A 20,570-nucleotide genomic window follows, 5' to 3' on the forward strand; every position below is an offset into this window, starting at 1 on the left:
GAAAAAGATCAAACCACAACTATGAGCTCATCTCTGTCTATTTCTGTTCAGGCCTCTGACAACAAGGGTGTCGACTTCAGCACTGATGTATTTGTACAAGTGAATACAGTTTAATATTCATACACCAGGACCAGGAATGCATAATTTATGCCTGTTGCTCTTAAAGAATGAACAATTAAAATAACAAATGTGTCAAAATGTTTTGAAAAAAGAAATGCAATTCTTATCTTACTGCCCTCAGCAGTCAGGGCAGTTCTTGCCAAAGGTCACAATGTTTACATGGAAACCTGACCCCTGAAATTTGTGAAGTGAACAACGACGGCAACACTAAAATACAACAACAAAAACAAGTACATCAATGGCACATGGAAAAGTGCAATACAAGATTACAATAGTCATGTTCAATTATTGTGTCTTTCTTGTTACAGAACCTGATTGGGATTCAATATTCAGTGGTTGCACTCTATGATTTTGATTTACTAAAAAGAATCGGATCATAAGAGTCATTCGCTTGGGAATCAAACTGTATGAATTAAAAGAGCAGGCTCATAAGACTCAATCCTCTGGGAATTGTCATGATCCCAGCCTGTGTTCCCCTGGTCTTGAGAGGCCTTTTTTATTTAGTCCTTTTTATTTTTCCCTGTTGATTAGTTTTTTGATTTGTTCCCAAGTGTACGTAGTTCTCCAATTGACGTATGGCTAAGCCACGCCCCTCCACTCGGACGAACAGTCAACATTCAGGGACAGGCGCTATGGCAGCTGTCACGGTAAGAGACATTTCACAGGTGACAAGTGACATAACGCAGCTAGAAGCTAACGTGAACATTTTCTAATATCAACCTAACGTTATGTTAGAGATTTTAAAGATAACGTTCAAATACGTTGTTGACTTAACTTAGAACAGATGTAGACATCCTTGTTTAATTTATCCACGTTTATTTGGTGTTGTGGTCTAACGCATAACCTAATCGCATAACTTAATCTAGAGCAGACACTTATCACGAGGCTGAATCTCGGTTGAGATGTGGCTTGGGAAAGGGTAAAAATACACACCGTCGCCCAGCCTCTCGGGAACCTAGTGTCGGAGTTGCATGTACCCCATGAACACCTTTTGACCATTTTAAACTTAAAATGACAAGAAAAAACGAATGAAAACTGACTAACTACAATTCATTTCAATGGATGTGGAAGCAGAGAATGTCCGAGTGTATTGGGTTAGCTGCGCACTGTGATTGGCTCATCGCGTTTGAGGGTGTGGCTTAGCCATAGGTCAATTACTCATTGTGTATTTATACCCAACGATATAAACTGTTTTATATCACATCACCCTTCCCTATGAGTTACTTAACAACTGTAACATTGAACTGTGAAATTACAATAGTCAGAAAACAACATTTGTTTTAACAAAGTCTTTCTTTATCTCACAAAGTCCTTGAATCTCTTAGGAGTTGTGACAATTCTTCCAGACCTTGTTTGCAGTCTTTTTGGTGAACCAACCGTAGTGTGACTGGAATCAGACTCAGGTAGATCAGTTCCCGGTTGTTCATACTGAACCGTACTGTCTGGGTCGTTATCTGGCTCAGTAACAAGTTGATTTTGACCATGAACTTAATTTTTCCTCTGAGTTTGTTGAACTGAAGTAGATGCTGGTTCAGTGTCACTGACTGTAGGCATCAGGTGTCGTCGATTTCGTCGAAGTACTCCAGTTTCTGATTGGATGAGGTAAGACCGTGGCGATTCACACTTTCTGAGAATAGTCCCGGATCTTTTCCAACCTCTTTCAGCATCCAGCTTGACTGCAACAGAAGTTCCAGGTTGAATCTCTGGTAATGTTCTAACACCGTTCCTTTTGTTGTAATACTTCCTGTAGGTCCTTTTTGCATTTTTATCAGCCTTTCTCACTTGCCGCAGATCAGGCCATTCAGGTCGCAGATGAGACTCCAATGTGGGAACCATAGTTCTTATTTGTCTTCCCATCATCAGCTGTGCTGGACTCATGCCTGTAGCTTGAATGGGTGTGGCTCTGTATCTCATCAAAGCTGTGAATGGATCAGACTGTTTCAGGATCCTTTTAGCTGTTTGCACAGCCCTTTGAGCATCTCCATTTGACTGGGCATAATAAGGGCTTGAAGTAATGTGCTGAAAATCATAGTCTCTAGCAAAGTCTTTGAAAGCACTTCCATTAAACTGTGGGCCGTTGTCAGTAAGGAGAACATTGGGACAGCCCCATCGTGCAAACATGTTCTTTAGGCAAGCGCGTGTTGTTTCACCTGGCAAGTTTTGAAGGTGAGCAATGTCAAAATATCTTGAAAAATAGTCCACGACTACCAAGTAATGTTGCTTATTCACCTCACAGATATCAGCACCGATTCTTCCCGATCACAGTTTCATAATCCTCTCGTTCATCCACCCCAAACGTAAATGTCTGATACACTTATTCAGTGAATAAAGCAGTGTGCAGACCTGTACTTCCAGACTGATCTCATGAAGTAGCGTGTGTATGCCACGCCAATTCGTATTTCCATTTTTGGCGTGCTATCAAGACGCATAATCGCCTTTCAGCGTGTTTATGAACGCCGTTGACTTAACGTTATATAAATATATGACTTACCTCAACCCTGTCCCTAAACTTAACCATCACTGGGGTTAATGGCATTTATGACTGTTCCCTTACCATCCTAGGAAAGAAAAAGATATGACTTATCTCAACCCCATCCCTAAACTTAACCGTCACTGGGGTTAATGGCATTTAAGACTGGAGATTTGACGTTGTGTACAGACACGCGGAATGACGCGGACGTTAATGGCGTAGACATATACGCATACACGCGGATAGCTCAAAATGCGTAGAGATGACACGCCACCTGGCTCGAAAGTGGCGTGTATGTTTACGCAAAAGTCATGATGTCATGTTGGCACTTCAGCCTCTTCCTTATCAAGTATAGTGGCAATCCTGTAGCGGCGAAATCTCTGACGCCATTCTGGCCATCGTTCGGGGTGACCAAAATCAAAACTGTCCGGGGGCTGAAACTTTGCCATGGTGTTAACAGCGCTCCACTTCTGACACCATGTAATGTTCCAATAAAGCAACTGAATCTCTCAAAGTCTGAGCTTTACTAACATTACGCTTTTGACCATAACTTGCATGCAAACACACCATGTGACTACTCTAGATATCTGCAGACTAGCGTTCTACTTCGGTTGTCCGCAACTTGAGTCTTAGTAAACACTAGGTCGCCACCTAATGGAGTAAAGACACATTACCTATAACAACGATATTAACTGTTTTGTATCACAGATGTCAGACACATGGTGTGCCTTTGTTACAAATATTATACACTCTATTCAGGGGTATAAAATATTCACATGATAATATAATCTGTGTTTCCTTAATGAATAAAATATAATCTGAAGAAAATGATTACAAAATGCATAAATATCAACGATGAACATAATATACCCAAAAGTGTTGAAAGGCGCATTTGACGGAGAGACTGAGAGTGAAAAATAAACTGGTGTGAAGAGAAGCTGTTTTATTCGTGCTTCATGCAGAATGACACTGAACACACTCGAATCTGAATTAGTGGTGTTTGCTGAGCGTCTGTATCATTGCTCATACTTGGGGTCAAAGGCTTTTCATAAATCTCTAACCTTATTACAGTTTTTCTCAATTATTCATATGTAGCGGATTTCACTCAGCACCACAAATGAACCACCGACACCAGGCTCTTCAGGGGGATTCTGCAGATTATTAAAAGACAGGACAGAAATTAACATCACATGCTCACACTCAGTTCTGTAGTCTCTGTCTCGCTAAAATCCAAAGGTGTTCTCACAACAATTACTAATAAACATTTTTACAATGTCTATTTTCTTTCATTTCTTTTCACAACATGCATTAAATAAATTACATACAACAGATATTGTATACATGTATATACATGTATTGTATACATGTATATTACTTAATACTTTGGAAATATATGAAAATAGGCCTCAATCCAACATCACAGTGACATCCGATCGTATAGTGGTAATAATTTGTTACAATATGACATACCTGCAGTTTATTAAAGTCCCTGTAAAGGCAATTCTACAAAAAAGTCTAAACACATTGGCAGAGATGGGGTTTGGGCATTGAGTGCATTGTATACGTAATTAGATTTTTTTTGATCCAGACACTTTTTATTTCACCTACCTTTTGTCTTCTGCCTTCTCCTTACCCATGTCTCCAGTTCTTCCCTCAGACTCATCCCCCAGACACAGTCCCACTGAACCAGCCCCAAACTCCATCTCTGCAATAATAATTAATAAAGGCTGGTTTCTAAAGTACTTCTTCCTGTATTAATGTTCATGGGTAGCCTAAATGGGTTTCATTCAGACGTTAATATCAAATAGTTTACTGTTATATGTCAACAAAATTCTACAAGACATTTTCACCTGCTATATACCCAATGTTTAGATCCGTTTGGGTATTTATGCGTAATTAGATTATGCACCATTTGTCCATGTTAACAAACAATTGCAAAAAACTTGTAATACATTTTTTGTTTGTCTTGATGTAAGTAATCAACTCATGATGATTTTCATGATGATATCTAAAGGTTAAAATTTTTACCCTTTTCACGTGAGAAAAAGAATGAATAGGCGAATGAATTGGATATATTTGGGTCTTTTTCTAAACTTTCCCATAATGGGATTCTTCAGGGCTTTTTTTTTTCCTTACTCAGGACATATTGAGGACATAAAATCAGCTGAGTTTGCTTCTGTTGCAATTTGTTCAAGGTTGACCCCAAGACTTAATATAACTGGACTATAACCGTATCTGCCATCACTAAGTTAGTTCAATTAAACAAATAACTACAAATACACATTTTTCGACGAATAAAGACGATATATTGACATGGATAACAGCACGATATTACAGAAACGTAATCAACACTTTTTAACTATATTTTAAGAATTATACAACTGTAGAAACCCGCCGTTCAAAATAGCGCGCGGGCGGCAATTTGAAACAACGCAATAAAGGCCTCATTAACACAAAACTTGGATTATACACAAAAATAACGACATCCAAGCATATTACACGACTCAACTTAGCATTAAAACATGTCATCCACTGGTATTGATCAAAATTTCAACATAATGTATTATATATTGATACTTTACTTCAGAGCTCATTTACACATACCGGTCTCGGTCAAATCCAAAGCTGTTCTAAGCGAGACTCAGACGCGATTGGACGAAACAAGTGGAAATGACGTCACTAGCTATAAAACTCATTACATTATTTTAAAACAAAAACCGAACATTTTCCCATATTCTATACAAAATATGAACAGCAATATATGGAAAGAAACAAAAAATACAACAGAAATAAATTCTAAGTTTGCTGGAACGATCACAAAATTCAAAACACTACACTTACACTAAAATCAATTATTTTAGACAAGTTTCATCAATGTAACATCATTTAACACATAATTAACACTATTCTTGTGTGACACGACATATTCAGAACTGGACACGATGTGTGTTTAGTAGTTAAAACCACACGACGCAGGGTTCTCAAGTCTCACGCATTGGCCGTGAGACACACGCATTTCGACCGGTTCACACGCTCACACGCCACACTGTGTATTTCTCACGCTGAAAAGGCAATCCCAGTGGGCATTTGATGTCAATTTAACATCAAAATGACATCAAACATTGATGTCAAAATTACGTCACAAAATAGGTCAAAAATGAAAGTCAATTTGACGTCAAAGTGACAACGTCAATTTGATGTCAAGATTTTGACCTCTGCCGATGTCATTTTGATGTTATTTTGATCATGCTTTGTATGCATTTGATGCCAATTCAACATTTATTTGACGTCAAGATGTCATCATGTTGACGTCATTTTAATGCTATTTTGATATCATACAATATCAAGCTTTGATATCAATTCAACATAAATGTGACATCAAACATTGATGTCAAAATTACATAAAATTATTGACATATTTTGATATCATTTCAATGCTAAGCATCACTCAATTCCAACCTAAATGTACAATGACTGACAACATACACATACTTTGAGATCTGATATGTTTATTTTATTTTTTTGAGCAGTGTAATGCAGTGGGGGGGGGGCTATGGGTTCACTCAAGGGCTCTCAAATGCCTGTAAAAGGGAACAAGAGAACAAGAAAACAAGAAAGCAAACATTAAAATGGGGCCTGTCCTTTAACATAACAAATGCTAAGTACCCATCAGTAGTAGGCTACTCTACAGTACATAGAAAACTAAAAGATAATCCACATTATAGCCTAATCACATGCAGTTGTCAGATGTGCACTAATTAGGGCTTTCAAATGATTAATCAATCGCATCCAAAATAAAAGCTTTTGTTTTTTGTTTACATAATATGTGATTGCACTGTGTATATTTATATATATATATATATATATATATATACACACACATGCTTGTATATATTTAAGAAATATTTTCATGTTTATGCTGTATATAGATTTATATATAATTTAAATTATTTATAAATAACATTTTTTTATTAAATATACATGCATGTGTGTGTGTATATATATATATACACAAAATAATTATACACAGTGCACCCACATGTATTATGTAAACAAACTTTTATTTTGGATGTGATTAATCGTGATTAATCATTTGACAGCCCTAGTACTAATATATGATAATGGATCGAGTCAATTTTTGGTTAATTTGGTTAACAGTGTCATATGTCAGGATCTCATTTCACTGCTAGTCATCAGTCCACATTTTGTACGGAATTGTAGAATGTGAACATTCATTCAAAGCCAGACAGCAGTGATTTCAAAACATCACATTCGTCCAGGCTCTTCCCTATGTATGCGATTGATATCTTTTTTTTTTCCATGGAGAATATTTTCCCCCCTATATCTTTCCAACATGTTTCCAAGGACCAGGTGTAGGGGTAAAATGAAGGGGAAGGGTAAAAAAAGAGAAATTGAATTGGGCCTAATCTACATTGCTTGCAGCAGCTCCTACCTTCCGGCGCCCAGTGCCCCCTCTTCTGTCCGGTGGAGCGAGCAAATGGTTGGCCGTAAGCCTACCAATGGAAGCTTCTGTGATGCCGGGTTGTTACTTCTAGATGGCACCTGAAAAAATGTAACAGCAATTGCCATTTATCTTGCACATACTGATCAAAATAAAAATCATGTAGAGAATAGAGCTATAGGTGGTGTAGGTGCACAAATAGAAAATATAATTACCTATTGCGACCTTATAAAGTTCAATTCTTCTGAAAGGCAGCTTGTCACCAGTCCCATCCATGTTCAGTATAGACATGAGGCTATTTGTGAGCACTCTGTAAATAAAAATGTGAATAAACAAAGTTATACATGCTGTACAGGAAGAAATGTGAAATAATGTCAGGGCTCACAAAATCGCTAGCCAGACGTCCCGGGCTATATTGTGTTTTCAGTAGGGCTACCAAAATACATAACTGTCCTGCCCAACAGGCTATCTGAAATAGTATAATCAAATTCCCCTAAACTTCTGCCTCGTTCCCCTAAATATTTGTGATTAAGTGTAAACCACACAAATTCGTGTTCGCTTCGGTCTTGTTATAATCAGATTCAGCGTGTTCTTCATCTTCAATCCGCAGATCTGGGCGTATTCATTTAAGAGTATTAAATACATTTAAAGATATTAACCGCACAACTTCAGAGACTGACCTTTTCATCACAATGTTGACATTTTCCCACAGGGTAGCTGCACCAATTTGACATCGGAGCTGTCTGAAGGAATAATTTAGCAAATATGCAGAAATGTATATGAGGAACAAGAATATGTGAATAAGATATTGTATGTCTATTAATTGCATCTGTTAGCAAATGTTTGTTTTACTTTTTCATAGTAACCTACCATGAGTTTTCGTTTTTCCTCGCTGGTTAGCTGTCTGTTAAGCTGTTGAAGCGGAGTCGTTTTTGGAACTCTGAATGTCAGACCAAAGAGAGCAAGACATCATATTCTATACAAACAAAAAATTTGCATTAAAAAAAAAAATTCAATGCAGCAGCTATTTTTTGTTTAGAAGAACACACTTACTTTTCTCTTACATTGGGAAAGGAATATTTTTAGGACAGTAACGTTATATGGATACTACCATTGCAACTTACCTCTTATTCAAATCAGTGACAGATCTGGGGCTGGTAACGTTAAGTTACGCTGGGAAAAAAATTAAAACATTTCACATGCTTAGGATATCATTTTACTATCATTGTTAATTTGTCATCTCTAACGTTAGCCTTGTAACGGGCTAAAGCTTGAAATGTCCACTTTTAAACCAACAAATTCGAATCGACAGTAAATATCGTCGCCGGTCGGTTTGGCCCCAGAAAACCAGTAAAATCGACATTTTTCCACACACACACACGCACACGCACACGCACACACACACTTTTAAAATCATACGATGGCAGACAGGAAGACACTTCTTCCATCATACCAGAATGTCAACGTTACAGTTAAGCTAATCTCCGGTTAAATTAGCAAGCTAACTCGCTCAGGTAAAGGGCAAGGCTGTGGAATTATTCGACATATTTCTGACAATTACACCCAATCAGATTAAGTAGCCTATGTATAAGATGGTGTATTAACATAATAACAACAATAGCATGCTAGCTGGTTACTTACCAAGAGTTGAAAGAGGAGTATTTTTTAAAATTGAAATCGACGATCTCTCTGGCAGTGAGCAGACGTGTGAGTGAGGGCGGTTATGCAAATCTTCTACTTTTCCGCGCGATATGACCAGGATGTGACGTCTTTTTGTAGTCAATTTGTAGTCGATGATGATCATTTTAAAAATCAGCTTCAATGTCAGATTAAATTTACCTTTTATAGTATATGCAATTATAGTGTCTGCTGTCATTTTAATCAAGAACTGAATTAAACTAGCTAGGATTTAAATAAAATAAAAATGCAAAATACATAGACCTACAACTTTCAAGATCGGTCTTTTAGATGTTGAAAATTAGTCGCATTGATTTACAGTGAGTAATAAATATACTTTTTCAGACATCATTTTGATATACATTTCACATCAAATTGACGTTTTAATTCCTGACATCAAATCAACATCGATTTAATGTCAATGATATTGACCTGAGATGTAGGGACAAGAAAAAACATGTCAGATTGATACCTTTGTTTGGCCTCTTTACAACCACAAGGTAATAATTACAAAATATAATGAAAATATTCATATTCATGCATGTTATACATGGTGGTCAAAATCTTGACTATTTGTTGATGTCAAATTGACGTCAAGGTGCCCGCTGGGATGCCAACCAAGTTGTCCTGGCTGAAAGCTTTCTAACGTTGTATACGAGGCGCAGGCAAACAAAGTGAAGTTTCCTGCCGCCAGCGCATATCTCCGACAGATTGCGTTCGTTACTAGGCAACATATATGCGCGCTGCGTGCACCACTGATCTATACATGACATGTCATTCAGTAGCGCGAACACACGGAAATGGACGGAACATCTTCGGCCACCGTACGTTCGTTACTAGGTAACCAACAACATCGCGCGAACACATGTGTCGTGATGTAGAAGAAGGTAAGTTGGAAGAAGCTCGTCTAACATTTTTGGGCTAGAACATTTAATATGTAGCCCATCGTACATTATTATTGATGCAGTCAAAAACTCTACAACTACTTTGCAACCAGGCTCAGTTTGGCTATCTTACGTTATCTGAAACTAAGAGAAATGTTAGTGGGTATGGAAAGGAATGAAGATTTACTGATTTTATTTTAAATTATATTATACTGTAATATTAATAGTCTTTCTAGTTACATTAAGGATGTATTACAGCAGATTGCTCTGGGTAATATTTAATCATTGTCATAATGTTGCATTTGTATTTTTCAAAGATGTCAGGAAAAAAGCAGAAAGATATTTGGTCATTTTGGGCACCAAAGGGTAAGCCCCCTAAAAAGGTTGCCAGATTAGAGGAGGAGACAGTGGAAGAGGTGGTGCACTCTAATCTGTCCATTTGTTCTCAATGTCCCACCACACAATAAATCATTCGTCTAGATAGAAGACGCATTCAAAAATCAAAATGCAATTTTTAAAGATTTGTTTGAAACTGTTTGGAGCAATTTGTTATATTTTTGGTTAGCTATATTTGTAATACTGCATTAAAGAGTATTTGATGTGATGAATTGCTCTGTCATTTATCAGATTTACTAATTGTTATAATTTTAATTTGTTCTGGTTAATTATGAACAATGGGTAAAATTGGGGGCGGGGATGGGTGGGGCGGGGCTTCATTATGGCTCCTCCCCTAACCGCGTGTGATCTCACTCCAAGCTTTTGCTCAAACTTGAGAACCCTGCGACGTCACACAGCCAGCAGTTCTCACCATGTGAACAGTTTCACACGCCAGTCAGAACCACAGGATGTGTACAAATAATTATGTGTCAATTCATCTCTACAAAAAAATAGCATGTTCAAGAATTGTTTAAAATTATATTATTATTCTCTCCATAAATGTAATCATTTCTGTAGATTGAAGGAGTTTTTTTGTGGAAAAGTCCAATATTGAGAGATTAAAACTTGATTCACGATTCTTCTGTTTTTATTTGTTATACTGTGAGACAAAGCATCAGATCCAGAATATTTCAAAAAGACTTTGTTTCTTTATTAAGAAAAGTAAACAAATAAAATTATACTGCAGTAATACAAGTCAGGAGACTAAAATAAGGAATATGCGCACATATACATATACAAATGACAGTGTGTTCATGCGGTTATAATGAGAATCAGGAAAATATCACACAAGCCTTAAATGGTAAAGAATTGCCAAGCGTTACATAAAGCAGAACAACATGACAGACTTGAGAGAGGCATTTTAATTAAAACAAAAACAAAATATAAATATTTAAAGCGGAAAATAATTTGGCCAATGGGACTGTGGGAATGAATCTGAGAGGTCGGGGATGTACTAGCGATGCTAAAGCTTAGTGAAGGTCTGATCCACATTAACAATAATAGTTTATTGGTCAAAAACAGAAAAGCAGCTAAACAAAATCTAAAGTTAAACATGTAAAGGTCAACTGCCCAACTAAACCAAACACTGATCTCCATAATGGTGACTAGAATTTGCGTTTCTTCTTCAGTGATTCTGCTTGTTATCATCAGGTGTCTTCAATAATGCGCAATCATCAATCAATCGATAACTTAATTAGCACATATTTAGTTAGCACATTAACTTTAACACTCTTCAGTGTTTATTTAACACTCAAATTTTAACACTTTAACACTCTTGAGTTTTTGCTGTGTAGTAACATTCAGGAAACTGGACATGTTCTTAGAATGTTAGAAATCAACATTACTATCATGTTGAATTTTTAATCGAAAATTACGTTTAATGAACGTTTGAGGAAAATTATACCTTTTAAAACACGTTCCTCTAACGTCAAGAAAACTGGACATTTTTCACGTTCCCAGAACCAACACTGAATATTTAGAGAACGTTCTTATAACAAAATTCTGTTAGCTGGGATATAACCTTTTGACGGTTTAAGTTATTTCTAGAATATTTTAAGCATTATAGCTAGAAAAGAAAAAAATAGTTTCACTAAATATCTATTTTAAAGACAACTTTCCCAGACCTGGAAATCACAATAACATTTGGTGATATTTCCATATCCATGGGAACCTGTACAAATACATTTAAAATCAAGAAGACAGAGAAGAAACTTGGTCAATTACTCAAAAGTCAGAAGAAATGAACTGCCTTAAACTAATATTCTGCTATCTCAGCTGTCAAATGATAAACTAATATACATATATGAAAACTCACACTGTGCAGTACAAAAAAATAATGTATTTTTCTAATGAATAATGATCTCATTGCTTTTCAGAGATTAACATGCATAGTCTCTGAAGCACATGGAGGTTTAAGTTCTGGTAAATATTGCCCTGATGATCCTGGCCATTCACTTCTCAACCTACAGTAAACTCTCCTCATCCTCCGGGCATTTTTACATCACTACATCCAGCACCTGCAAACATATCAATGTCAATGCAATATACACATTACAATATACCCAATGATGTCATTCGATTATACCCAATAATGCATATATGAGCTGATTATGAATTGTGATTGATGTTTTTAGTTTGACACTCACCTTGATCTGTTTACAGCTTCAGTTTTGAGTAAATGTCACCGCTCTCACTGTTATTGCCTAGAAGATGCCAAAAGTTCATATGTGCTTACGATACACCCAACAGTGATGTGAAATATGGCATGAACAACATATGGGTCAATTAAAGGTGATTGGGAGGGTTTTTGAATGTCCACCTTGTGTAAGGTTTCTCGCCATCAATTAAAAACATCAGCCCAACACATGATACATTTCTGTAATACTGAAGACACTATCCATTTTAACTGTTTGATAAACGCATTTAACCTGCACAAAACCTTTAATGGTAATATGCATTTATGGTTTATTACTGCAACTATATGTAAAGATGTAAAATGTTCAACTATGTTTCTATTTTCAGAATTTGGTCGTTTTATTTTAGGAAAATCAAAGTAGTTCATGAATATTTTTGTGGTTATTTAGGGCTTACACAAATAAAGAGGTTAGCAACCACTGATTTAAACATAAACAATGGTTCTCTATTAAGGTTAATCATTTTCTTAATTAGCAAAGCCTTTCACACTGTCCCATTCACCCAAATTGTGTTTGGGTGGATGCGACAAAATAAAAACAACCTATTCTGAAAACAAATTGTTTCTGATTTTGTATCAGTAGTGCATCATATTTGTGTTTCCATCAAAGGTTTGTACAATATAGTTAGCTATGACAATTTTAGGACTTTATTTTGAAATCAGCTTATTTTCCTCAGTTCGTGTATTTCAGGGTCAACTTCCTGTTTGATGCATGCCACGCCCACCTACATGTCACACCAATAAGGGCATATCCAGTTTTGATTATAGGGCTCAGAAATAAAAAAGTTTTATTTTCACCCATTAGGTGAGAAATTAAACTGTAGTTATACTGTCCCATTCAAACTAATGTCCCAATCACCCTTAACTCATCCAAATATGCATACATAGTGTTTAATCTTTTTTTTTTTGTTACAGAGAGGATCATTTTATTTCAAAATGAGTAAGAGACGTAATCCAAATTACATCAAAATAAACAATTTGCATGCAATGACCTTTTTTGGATCAGATCAGTTTACAGTGCAAATTCGCAGAATCACTCATAATCATAAAATCATAAGAGCAGAGACTTCTGTTTCAGTTTACCTTTGTTCTCTTTCTCCTGTTTCTTTGTAGATTTGAGTTCAACCTCAGCATATGTGATCTCAGTCGGCCCACTTACATCATCTACGAACAGAGAATGAAATAATACACTGGTTTAACATGATTTGCTCTACTAATAAAATAATAAATAAACTTTAAAAAATATCTACTGAACTATGATGAGTGAACTATGAATGACATGAAATACTTCAGAAGTGGAAAAACCAGGGGCCAAAAAGTAAAAGTCCTCCCATTGTAGTGTTAAATTAACTTTCCTGGGAGTTTATTTGGATCCAGATTCAAGAGTGTTAAAGATAATGAGATAATTCACACATTCACAAAAGTGGTTTATTGTGTGATGATTGAGCATTATTGAAGAAACCTGATGTTAACAAGCAGAATCAATGAAGGAGAAAGTCACTGTTATGGTGATCAGTGTTTGCTTTAGTTGGGCTCTTAAACTGTTAATGTTAGTTTTGTTTGACTGCTGTACCTGAGTTATAACTGCCAGATGAACAACGTGGAAAGCTTATGAGGTGATGTTTGTTATTTATTGACGTAATCATCATTTGTCACAAAACTCATTTGTCTCATTTGTTTAACCTTTTTGATTACACAATGTAATATTTTCAGTAATTTAAATATTATCCAAAACATTTCTTAAAAGTTGTTCTATTAAAAAGAAGAACATTTTAGTTAGACACACAGACATCAAGAATCAGCCTGAGATTCTCAACAATGGTGACAATAATAAAGCATGTTGCAGTGTATTCTGGGTGCCACCAATCAAGACTCATTCATAGCTCCCATCATGCATTGCGTTATGAATAAATTATGATCTGAATTGTCTTTGTAATTTCCTTTTCCTAATCGAATATTCTGTTTGTCACCATTGTTGAGACACATACATTGAATCTTGATGTCTGTGTGTGCCTAAAAGAAAGCTTTTTTCTTATCAGAACAAGTTTTAAGATATCATTTGGTTTATATTGAAAAATCTGGATATAATGCTATATAATCACTGTGATGCTGTTATGATCATTATACATTAAAGTCAAAGATTAGACTCTATATGAGTTCAGTGATTCAAGTCAAATAATGATTTTGTCAAAACATAACCGACAACATCTGATCACCTTTTCTCTTTGTTCATCTGGCTGTTAAAATTCAATTACAATTGCCAAACAAAATCTTAAGTTAAATATTCAACGGTCAGCTGCCCAACTAAAGCCCATAATAGTGACTAAAAATAGATTTTCTCCTTCAGTGATTCTGCTTGTTATCATCAGGTGTCTTCATAAATGGTCAATCATCACTCAATTATTCACTTAATTATCTCATTATCTTTAACACTCTTGAGTCTGGATCCAATTAAACTCCCAGTGAAGTTAATTTAACACTACAAATATGGCAGGACTTTTACTTTTTGACCCCTGGTCTTTCCACCTCTGAAGTATTTCATGTCATTATGATGAGTTCAGTAGTTCTTTTTAAAAGTTTATTTATTATTTTATATGTAGAGCAAATCAAGAGTGAATTATCTAGTTGAAATATGCTTTATAGTGAAAAGTTATTCCTACGTGTCTTTTATCTCAGATTTTGTACATTTATGTGTATATTAATAAGTTAAGACTGACCAGACAGTGTGTTGTGTCCGGCTTCACTCTGGTTCTGCTCTGATGTCTGACTGATGTTCTGCTGTTGACTGACAGTAGAGCGAGACTCAGATCTTACACCTAGTCAAACATGAAATATTTGAGTAAATGTTTTGAGGAAAACTGACTTTCTCAGACAGCAACATGTCGGCCCAGATCCGGCCCACATCTGGAACATGTAGATTACACATGTGGCGAATGTAGGCTAGATCTGGGCCGTGGGTTTTAATCTCTTTCATGTATACAGTACATGTTTGAGAATTACAAAGTGTTTATGAAATGTTTTTATTAATTCATCACATTATTGTTGTGTTCTAAAACATTAAGCTGCCTCTCTCACTGTCTTCATAGGCCACAAGTGAAGCCTAATAAACAGTGTTGGGAGTACGCATTACAAAAGTAATACATTACAGTAACATATTACTTTTTGCTGTAACGCAGTAGTGTAAGGCATTACTAATCAATTTTCAGTAATATTTTACTCGTTACATGTTCAGTGAGGCTTGTATTACAGTTGTATTACAGTGTATTGTCTGCTTTTACTTCTTAAAGGCAACAGACTATGTGAAAGTTTTAAAGCAGTCTTTTAGTGCCAGTTCAGAGCGGTCGCGTCTGTAACATTGTTTTTTCCTCATAAATGCGAACACGAAAACTAAAATAAAATGAATATTTTAAGTTCTATGGAGACTGGAGAGCCAACCCTTCCTCATCAGATTTGCGCAGTGTAATTAACAGAACTACAAAAAATATATTTTGCCTCCTATTTTTTTTTTTGTCACGCATGAATGTGTGTCTTTTCCCGAATATTAAAAATAAAACATAGACTGATATTTGTCTGATGTCTGGAGTCCTTTGAGGAAGTAGCCTATACGTTTCAATACATGTATTTTCTGAGAATTTTTATTTCAAGTTTTGACTGCAAATGTCATGTCCATAATGCTCCTTAACTAGTTTTGTGGTGTAGGTCTACGTATTTTATAATGTTAACTTCAAATAATACTAAAAGCCTAATTTAAAGATAAGGCAGCATTGGATCTGGACGGTAAGGAGAATAACGCTGGAGTTGGAAGAGGTGTGTCGCGATTCTGTTCGTGGATCTGAGTCGTGTGGCGAATTGCGATTTCGGTTTCATATTGCATATCCTTACAGCCCCAAAGCTGTTCTACTTAGTTATTTTGGTGAAAGTAACTCAAAAGTAATACATGAGTAATGTAACGCATTACAATTCTGAGACAGTAATATTGTAAGGTAATGAATTACTTTTAAATAACAGTAACAAGTAATACCTAATGTATTACAGTTTGGAAGTAACTTGCACAACACTGCTAATGTAACAGATTAAAATAGAAGCTAAGGCTACAGGAATGTTCTGTTTGTGCGTGTGTAACACATTCTGTCCTTTGGGACTTGCCATAGGCAAGAGGGGAGGAGCATGCGCATAAGTGGATGAGGAGCACATGTGTTTAAGGAGAGTTAAGAGAAAGAATAAAAAGAGTTTGCATCGTTCATGGAACTTCTGTCTCCCGTTTTTATTATTTTATTAGTTAAAAGTGTTTAGGCGAACCCAATACAAAAGCTTGGTTACATTGGTGGCAGCGGTGGGATGATTATATCAAACAGGTAGCATTTGCATACAACTCCTCAAATCATTCTAGTACCAAGTTCTCGCCATACTTCCTAGTCCATGGACGGGAACCAAGGATGCCCACTGACTGTTTACTGGCCACCCGTATACTTGACTGTGACGTTTCAAAGTCTCATGCTGACTTCGTATCCACTCTGCTGGCAAAGCTGCAAAACGCTTTCAGGAGCACAAGAATGTACAGCGAGGTGGCGTTTGATCGATATAAACTATACCATGATTCGGACCTCAGACATCAGCCCTATACAGTCGGTGCCATGGTGTGGCTCAATAACCCTGTGGAGAGCCGTATGAAGCTAGCACCCCACTGGAAAGGACCTTTTCAGATTGTGCAGGTCATGGAGTCTGGTGGAGAGCCTGGACTGACGTACCGGATCGTTAGCCCTATAGACTCAGATGAACGAGGTCAGGTTGTACATTACAATAGGTTGAGACCTTATACACTGCCTTTTCCAACACTGTCTTCTACTGAGAAACTGTCTGTGGTTCCGGATTCTTTACCTGATTCCCCTCCTAAGGAGCCTGAAATATTGGGGGGAGTGAAGTGCAGTTCACCTCGAGAGGATTAAGGAGAGGTACTTCAGGGACCTGAAAAACTCATTCCTGTTATGAGTAGGGCTGGGAGAAGGTTGAAACCTCCTGGTTTCTTGAAAGATTTTTGTACGGTACTGAGGTTCATTGTTGTAAAAAAAAAAAAAAAAAAAAAAGATTCTTGTGCAGAGTGGAAAATGTATAAGTGAGCATTGTGATTCCATAGTGTACAAACTGTTTTATGGTTGGACATAGGTTTGAGTATTATACATGTTGATGTGTATTATTCTTGTTCCTGTTTTCCGTTCTATCCCTTGTTATTTGGTAGATAAACGGGGACGTTTATTTTAGGGGGATGGGACGTATGTAACAGATTAAAGTAGAAGCTAAGGCTACAGTAATGTTCTGTTTGTGCGTGTGTAACACATTCTGTCCTTTGGGACTTGCCATAGGCAAGAGGGGAGGAGCATGCGCATAAGTGGATGAGGAGCACATGTGTTTAAGGAGAGTTAAGAGAAAGAATAAAAAGAGTTTGCATCGTTCATGGAACTTCTGTCTCCCGTTTTTATTATTTTATTAGTTAAAAGTGTTTAGGCGAACCCAATACAAAAGCTCGGTTACACTAATAAATGACTGATTTAGAGCACTTAACCTTTGTTTCTGCAGCACCAAAGCAGGACCAAGAAGACAATGATCAAAACTGCAACAGTCAGTCCTGCAATCACTCCAATTATCACAGGAGTGGGACTATCAGATCCTGAGGCTGGAGAAACAGATAAGTTTTATATCTACATGTAAATTGTATAGGATTATTTTTAATGGTGTTTTTTTTATCTTACTCTCACCTCTGACTGAGATCCAGCTCTTGGGCGACTCTCCTCTCGGGTGTTTGCAGTAGTAGAAACCCTCATGTGACTTTGAGACAGTCGGGATGATCATCTCTATAGTTTGATTCTGGACGAGTGATTCATCTTTATAGAAATCAGATCTGAGGATTGATGGGGATGTATGATTATATAAACAGCGTAGAGTCAGATTATCTCCTTCAGTCACAGGATGAACAGGACTCTCCAGAATCACACCAGCTTCAGAAATAGAGGAAACATGCAATACATCAACACAATGGTAATATAATAAAAACAAGCAAAATTAAATAATAAAAAACAGACCTTTTTAGTTTCCCACTGTGCATTGATTATAAACTGTCAGGGAAATGAATAAATCCAGAAACACAGACTCACAGTGTACAGTGATATTAACATGATGATATTTCTCTCCAGATTTAGACTGACACCAGTAAACTGCAGTGTCTGATGTGCTGGTGGAGCTGATTGTACATGTAGATCCTGTTTGTGATCCCCAGGGAAATGATGAACAATCTGCAGGCCACCAATTGTCACTGAATCTTGTCACTGTCCATCCATCAGAGTTACTCTGGTCCTCACAGCTCAGAGAGAGAGAGTCGGATGTGAAGTGTTGAGTTCTGCTGGGACTGATGATCAGAGACACTGGAGGAGAAACACCTGACAAGATATCATTACAGAGACAATTAGGAATTTGTCTTTATTAAAGATGAATTAATCATTTCAGTGGTGTATAATATTGGAGTAAATGTAATAGTTTGAATAGTTACTGTACTTACAAATCCAGAGGTGGAAAGTAACTGGTGAGTTATTTTAGCTGTAAGGTATCTGTACCTTTACTCAGTTTTCGTTACTCTTTACACCTCTGAATCAACTAAGTGTGAACTCACCAGTGACCCACAGTGGTTGTCTGTTGCTGATGTATGTTTTATAGGCTGGTTTTCCTCTCTCTGCTTCACACACATAAACTCCTGTGTGATTTACAGTAACAGAACTGACAGTGTATTTTCCTCCAGCTCCTCTTCTGCTGTCTGAGAGCTGATCATCACGAACACTCATGTCTGTGTTAAATGAGAATATGCAGATGATCACTAATGGAAATTATCTCTAATAATGTTTTTGATAAAACCAGTAAATGTATATGTTATCACATGGAGGACATTATAATACCTGATGCAGTGAACCAGCTGAATGTCCAGCCTGTAGAAGAGCCGTTAACCTCACAGTTCAGAGTCACTGGATCTCCTTCAGTCAACCACGTCTGAGGAGAAACACTTAACACTGCCTGGGCTTCATCTGAGATACAGACATCACTCATTAATAACATGTTAAACTTGTGTGTGTGTTTATGAAGAGATGATCAAACTCACCCGATACTGTCAGTGTGACTTCATCACTCAGTCGTGAAATGCCTGATCCGTCAGTCTCCCATCCATAACAGGAGTATTTCCCTGCGTCAGACTCAGTGACAGACCTGATAGTGTGTTCCTGTAGTTTACTGGAATCTATTGATGAACCTTCTTTATACCAGTAGTACGTCCAGCTAGAGACTGCTTTAGTATCAATGTCACATCTGAGAGTGACCGTCTCTCTTCCGAACACATGTTGATCAGGTTTAATGGTCACTCTGGGTTTTGGTCTTTCTGCACAACAACAATAAATAAACAATGAAAATAATGTGATGATTCATTTAATTAATTAAAATAATAAAATGTGCCTTTTTTCTCTCTGAACAGTTTCTTAAGTGACCAACAGAGCGAATGTGTTTTCATCAAGTATAACATGTTCCTGAATAAACATCTTTATTGATCCAGAACAAAATTACAATCAACCAATCAGATTTGAGGGACAAGTTTACAGTTTATTATATGCTCAGTTTACAGTTTAGTGTTTCTACATCAGTGTTATTCACCTATCATTTCTCTCTGGTATTGGAGATAAGTTATGGTTATAGGTTTAACTCAGCAAAATCACAATGACCATCAAACACACCTGTTAAATCAAGTTAGACTGAAGTGTTGTTTAAAGACGCAAATCTTTATGAGAGATGTCGTAACGGAGCTCATGGACAACATGTGCTGTTCGCGGTTGTATGTATAACCGGACTAAACTAATTCAGTGGCCTAAACGTGATTGTTTTGAACATAAGCTGAAAACGAAATCAGAGTGATCCTGCCAGAGCCCGTCTCTGATCCTGCCAACGACTGTACACTGTAAAAAGAAAAGGTGCCTGGAGGAACCTTTTGGGGTTCTTCACTTTGCCACGCCGGCGGAACCGTCTGTAGATCCTCTAGGAACCCTTTAAAAAAAGGGACAGTTCTCTGAGGAACCACCCAGGTTTCCTGAGGAACTCTTATATTAGGCACTGCATGGAACCGCTTTGAGTGCTTCCAGGAACCAATTTTTATTTATTTATTTATTTATTTATTATTATTATTTCATGTTGTTACTATGGTTAGCATTAACTTCTACTATTATAAACAAACTGAACCAAATACAAGGTAAGAATTGTTTATTAGGGCCCGAGCACTAACAGTGCGAGGTCCCTATTGAAACT

The 20,570-nt window shown here is 36.8% G+C and overlaps 1 protein-coding gene and 1 long non-coding RNA gene across 3 annotated transcripts in view; both read right to left on the reverse strand.

Moving 5' to 3' along the window:
• Positions 1-5,677: 5,677 nt before the first annotated feature.
• LOC120494966 (uncharacterized) lies at positions 5,678-9,337 on the reverse strand. 2 transcript variants are annotated; one of them, XR_005625947.2, is made up of 7 exons: positions 8,694-9,337; positions 8,177-8,225; positions 7,923-7,992; positions 7,733-7,795; positions 7,268-7,362; positions 7,044-7,153; positions 5,678-6,171 (listed from the first exon to the last, which is right to left on the reverse strand). It is a non-coding gene; the product is annotated as an uncharacterized LOC120494966 (long non-coding RNA). The 2 variants fall into 2 exon arrangements; XR_005625946.2 differs by having other exon boundaries at positions 5,681-6,171; positions 7,923-8,028; positions 8,694-9,336.
• A 1,341-nt stretch (positions 9,338-10,678) lies between these two features.
• Positions 10,679-20,570, reverse strand: part of LOC120471919 (Fc receptor-like protein 5) — a 57,927-nt gene continuing 48,035 nt past the window's right edge. The window contains exons 11-20 of the mRNA XM_089129013.1: positions 19,384-19,656; positions 19,184-19,309; positions 18,904-19,074; positions 18,392-18,673; positions 17,996-18,235; positions 17,803-17,913; positions 14,960-15,058; positions 13,326-13,406; positions 12,196-12,252; positions 10,679-12,066 (exon numbers count right to left, since the gene is read on the reverse strand). Coding sequence (XP_088985139.1) covers positions 12,206-12,252; positions 13,326-13,406; positions 14,960-15,058; positions 17,803-17,913; positions 17,996-18,235; positions 18,392-18,673; positions 18,904-19,074; positions 19,184-19,309; positions 19,384-19,656 — 1,430 coding nt within the window. The 3' untranslated portion in view covers positions 10,679-12,066; positions 12,196-12,205. The remainder of the gene's footprint in view (positions 12,067-12,195; positions 12,253-13,325; positions 13,407-14,959; positions 15,059-17,802; positions 17,914-17,995; positions 18,236-18,391; positions 18,674-18,903; positions 19,075-19,183; positions 19,310-19,383; positions 19,657-20,570) is intronic.

Source organism: Pimephales promelas, chromosome 3 (genome assembly GCF_988280905.1).
Source record: "Pimephales promelas chromosome 3, fPimPro1.hap1.1, whole genome shotgun sequence".
Classification (NCBI taxonomy): domain Eukaryota; kingdom Metazoa; phylum Chordata; class Actinopteri; order Cypriniformes; family Leuciscidae; genus Pimephales; species Pimephales promelas.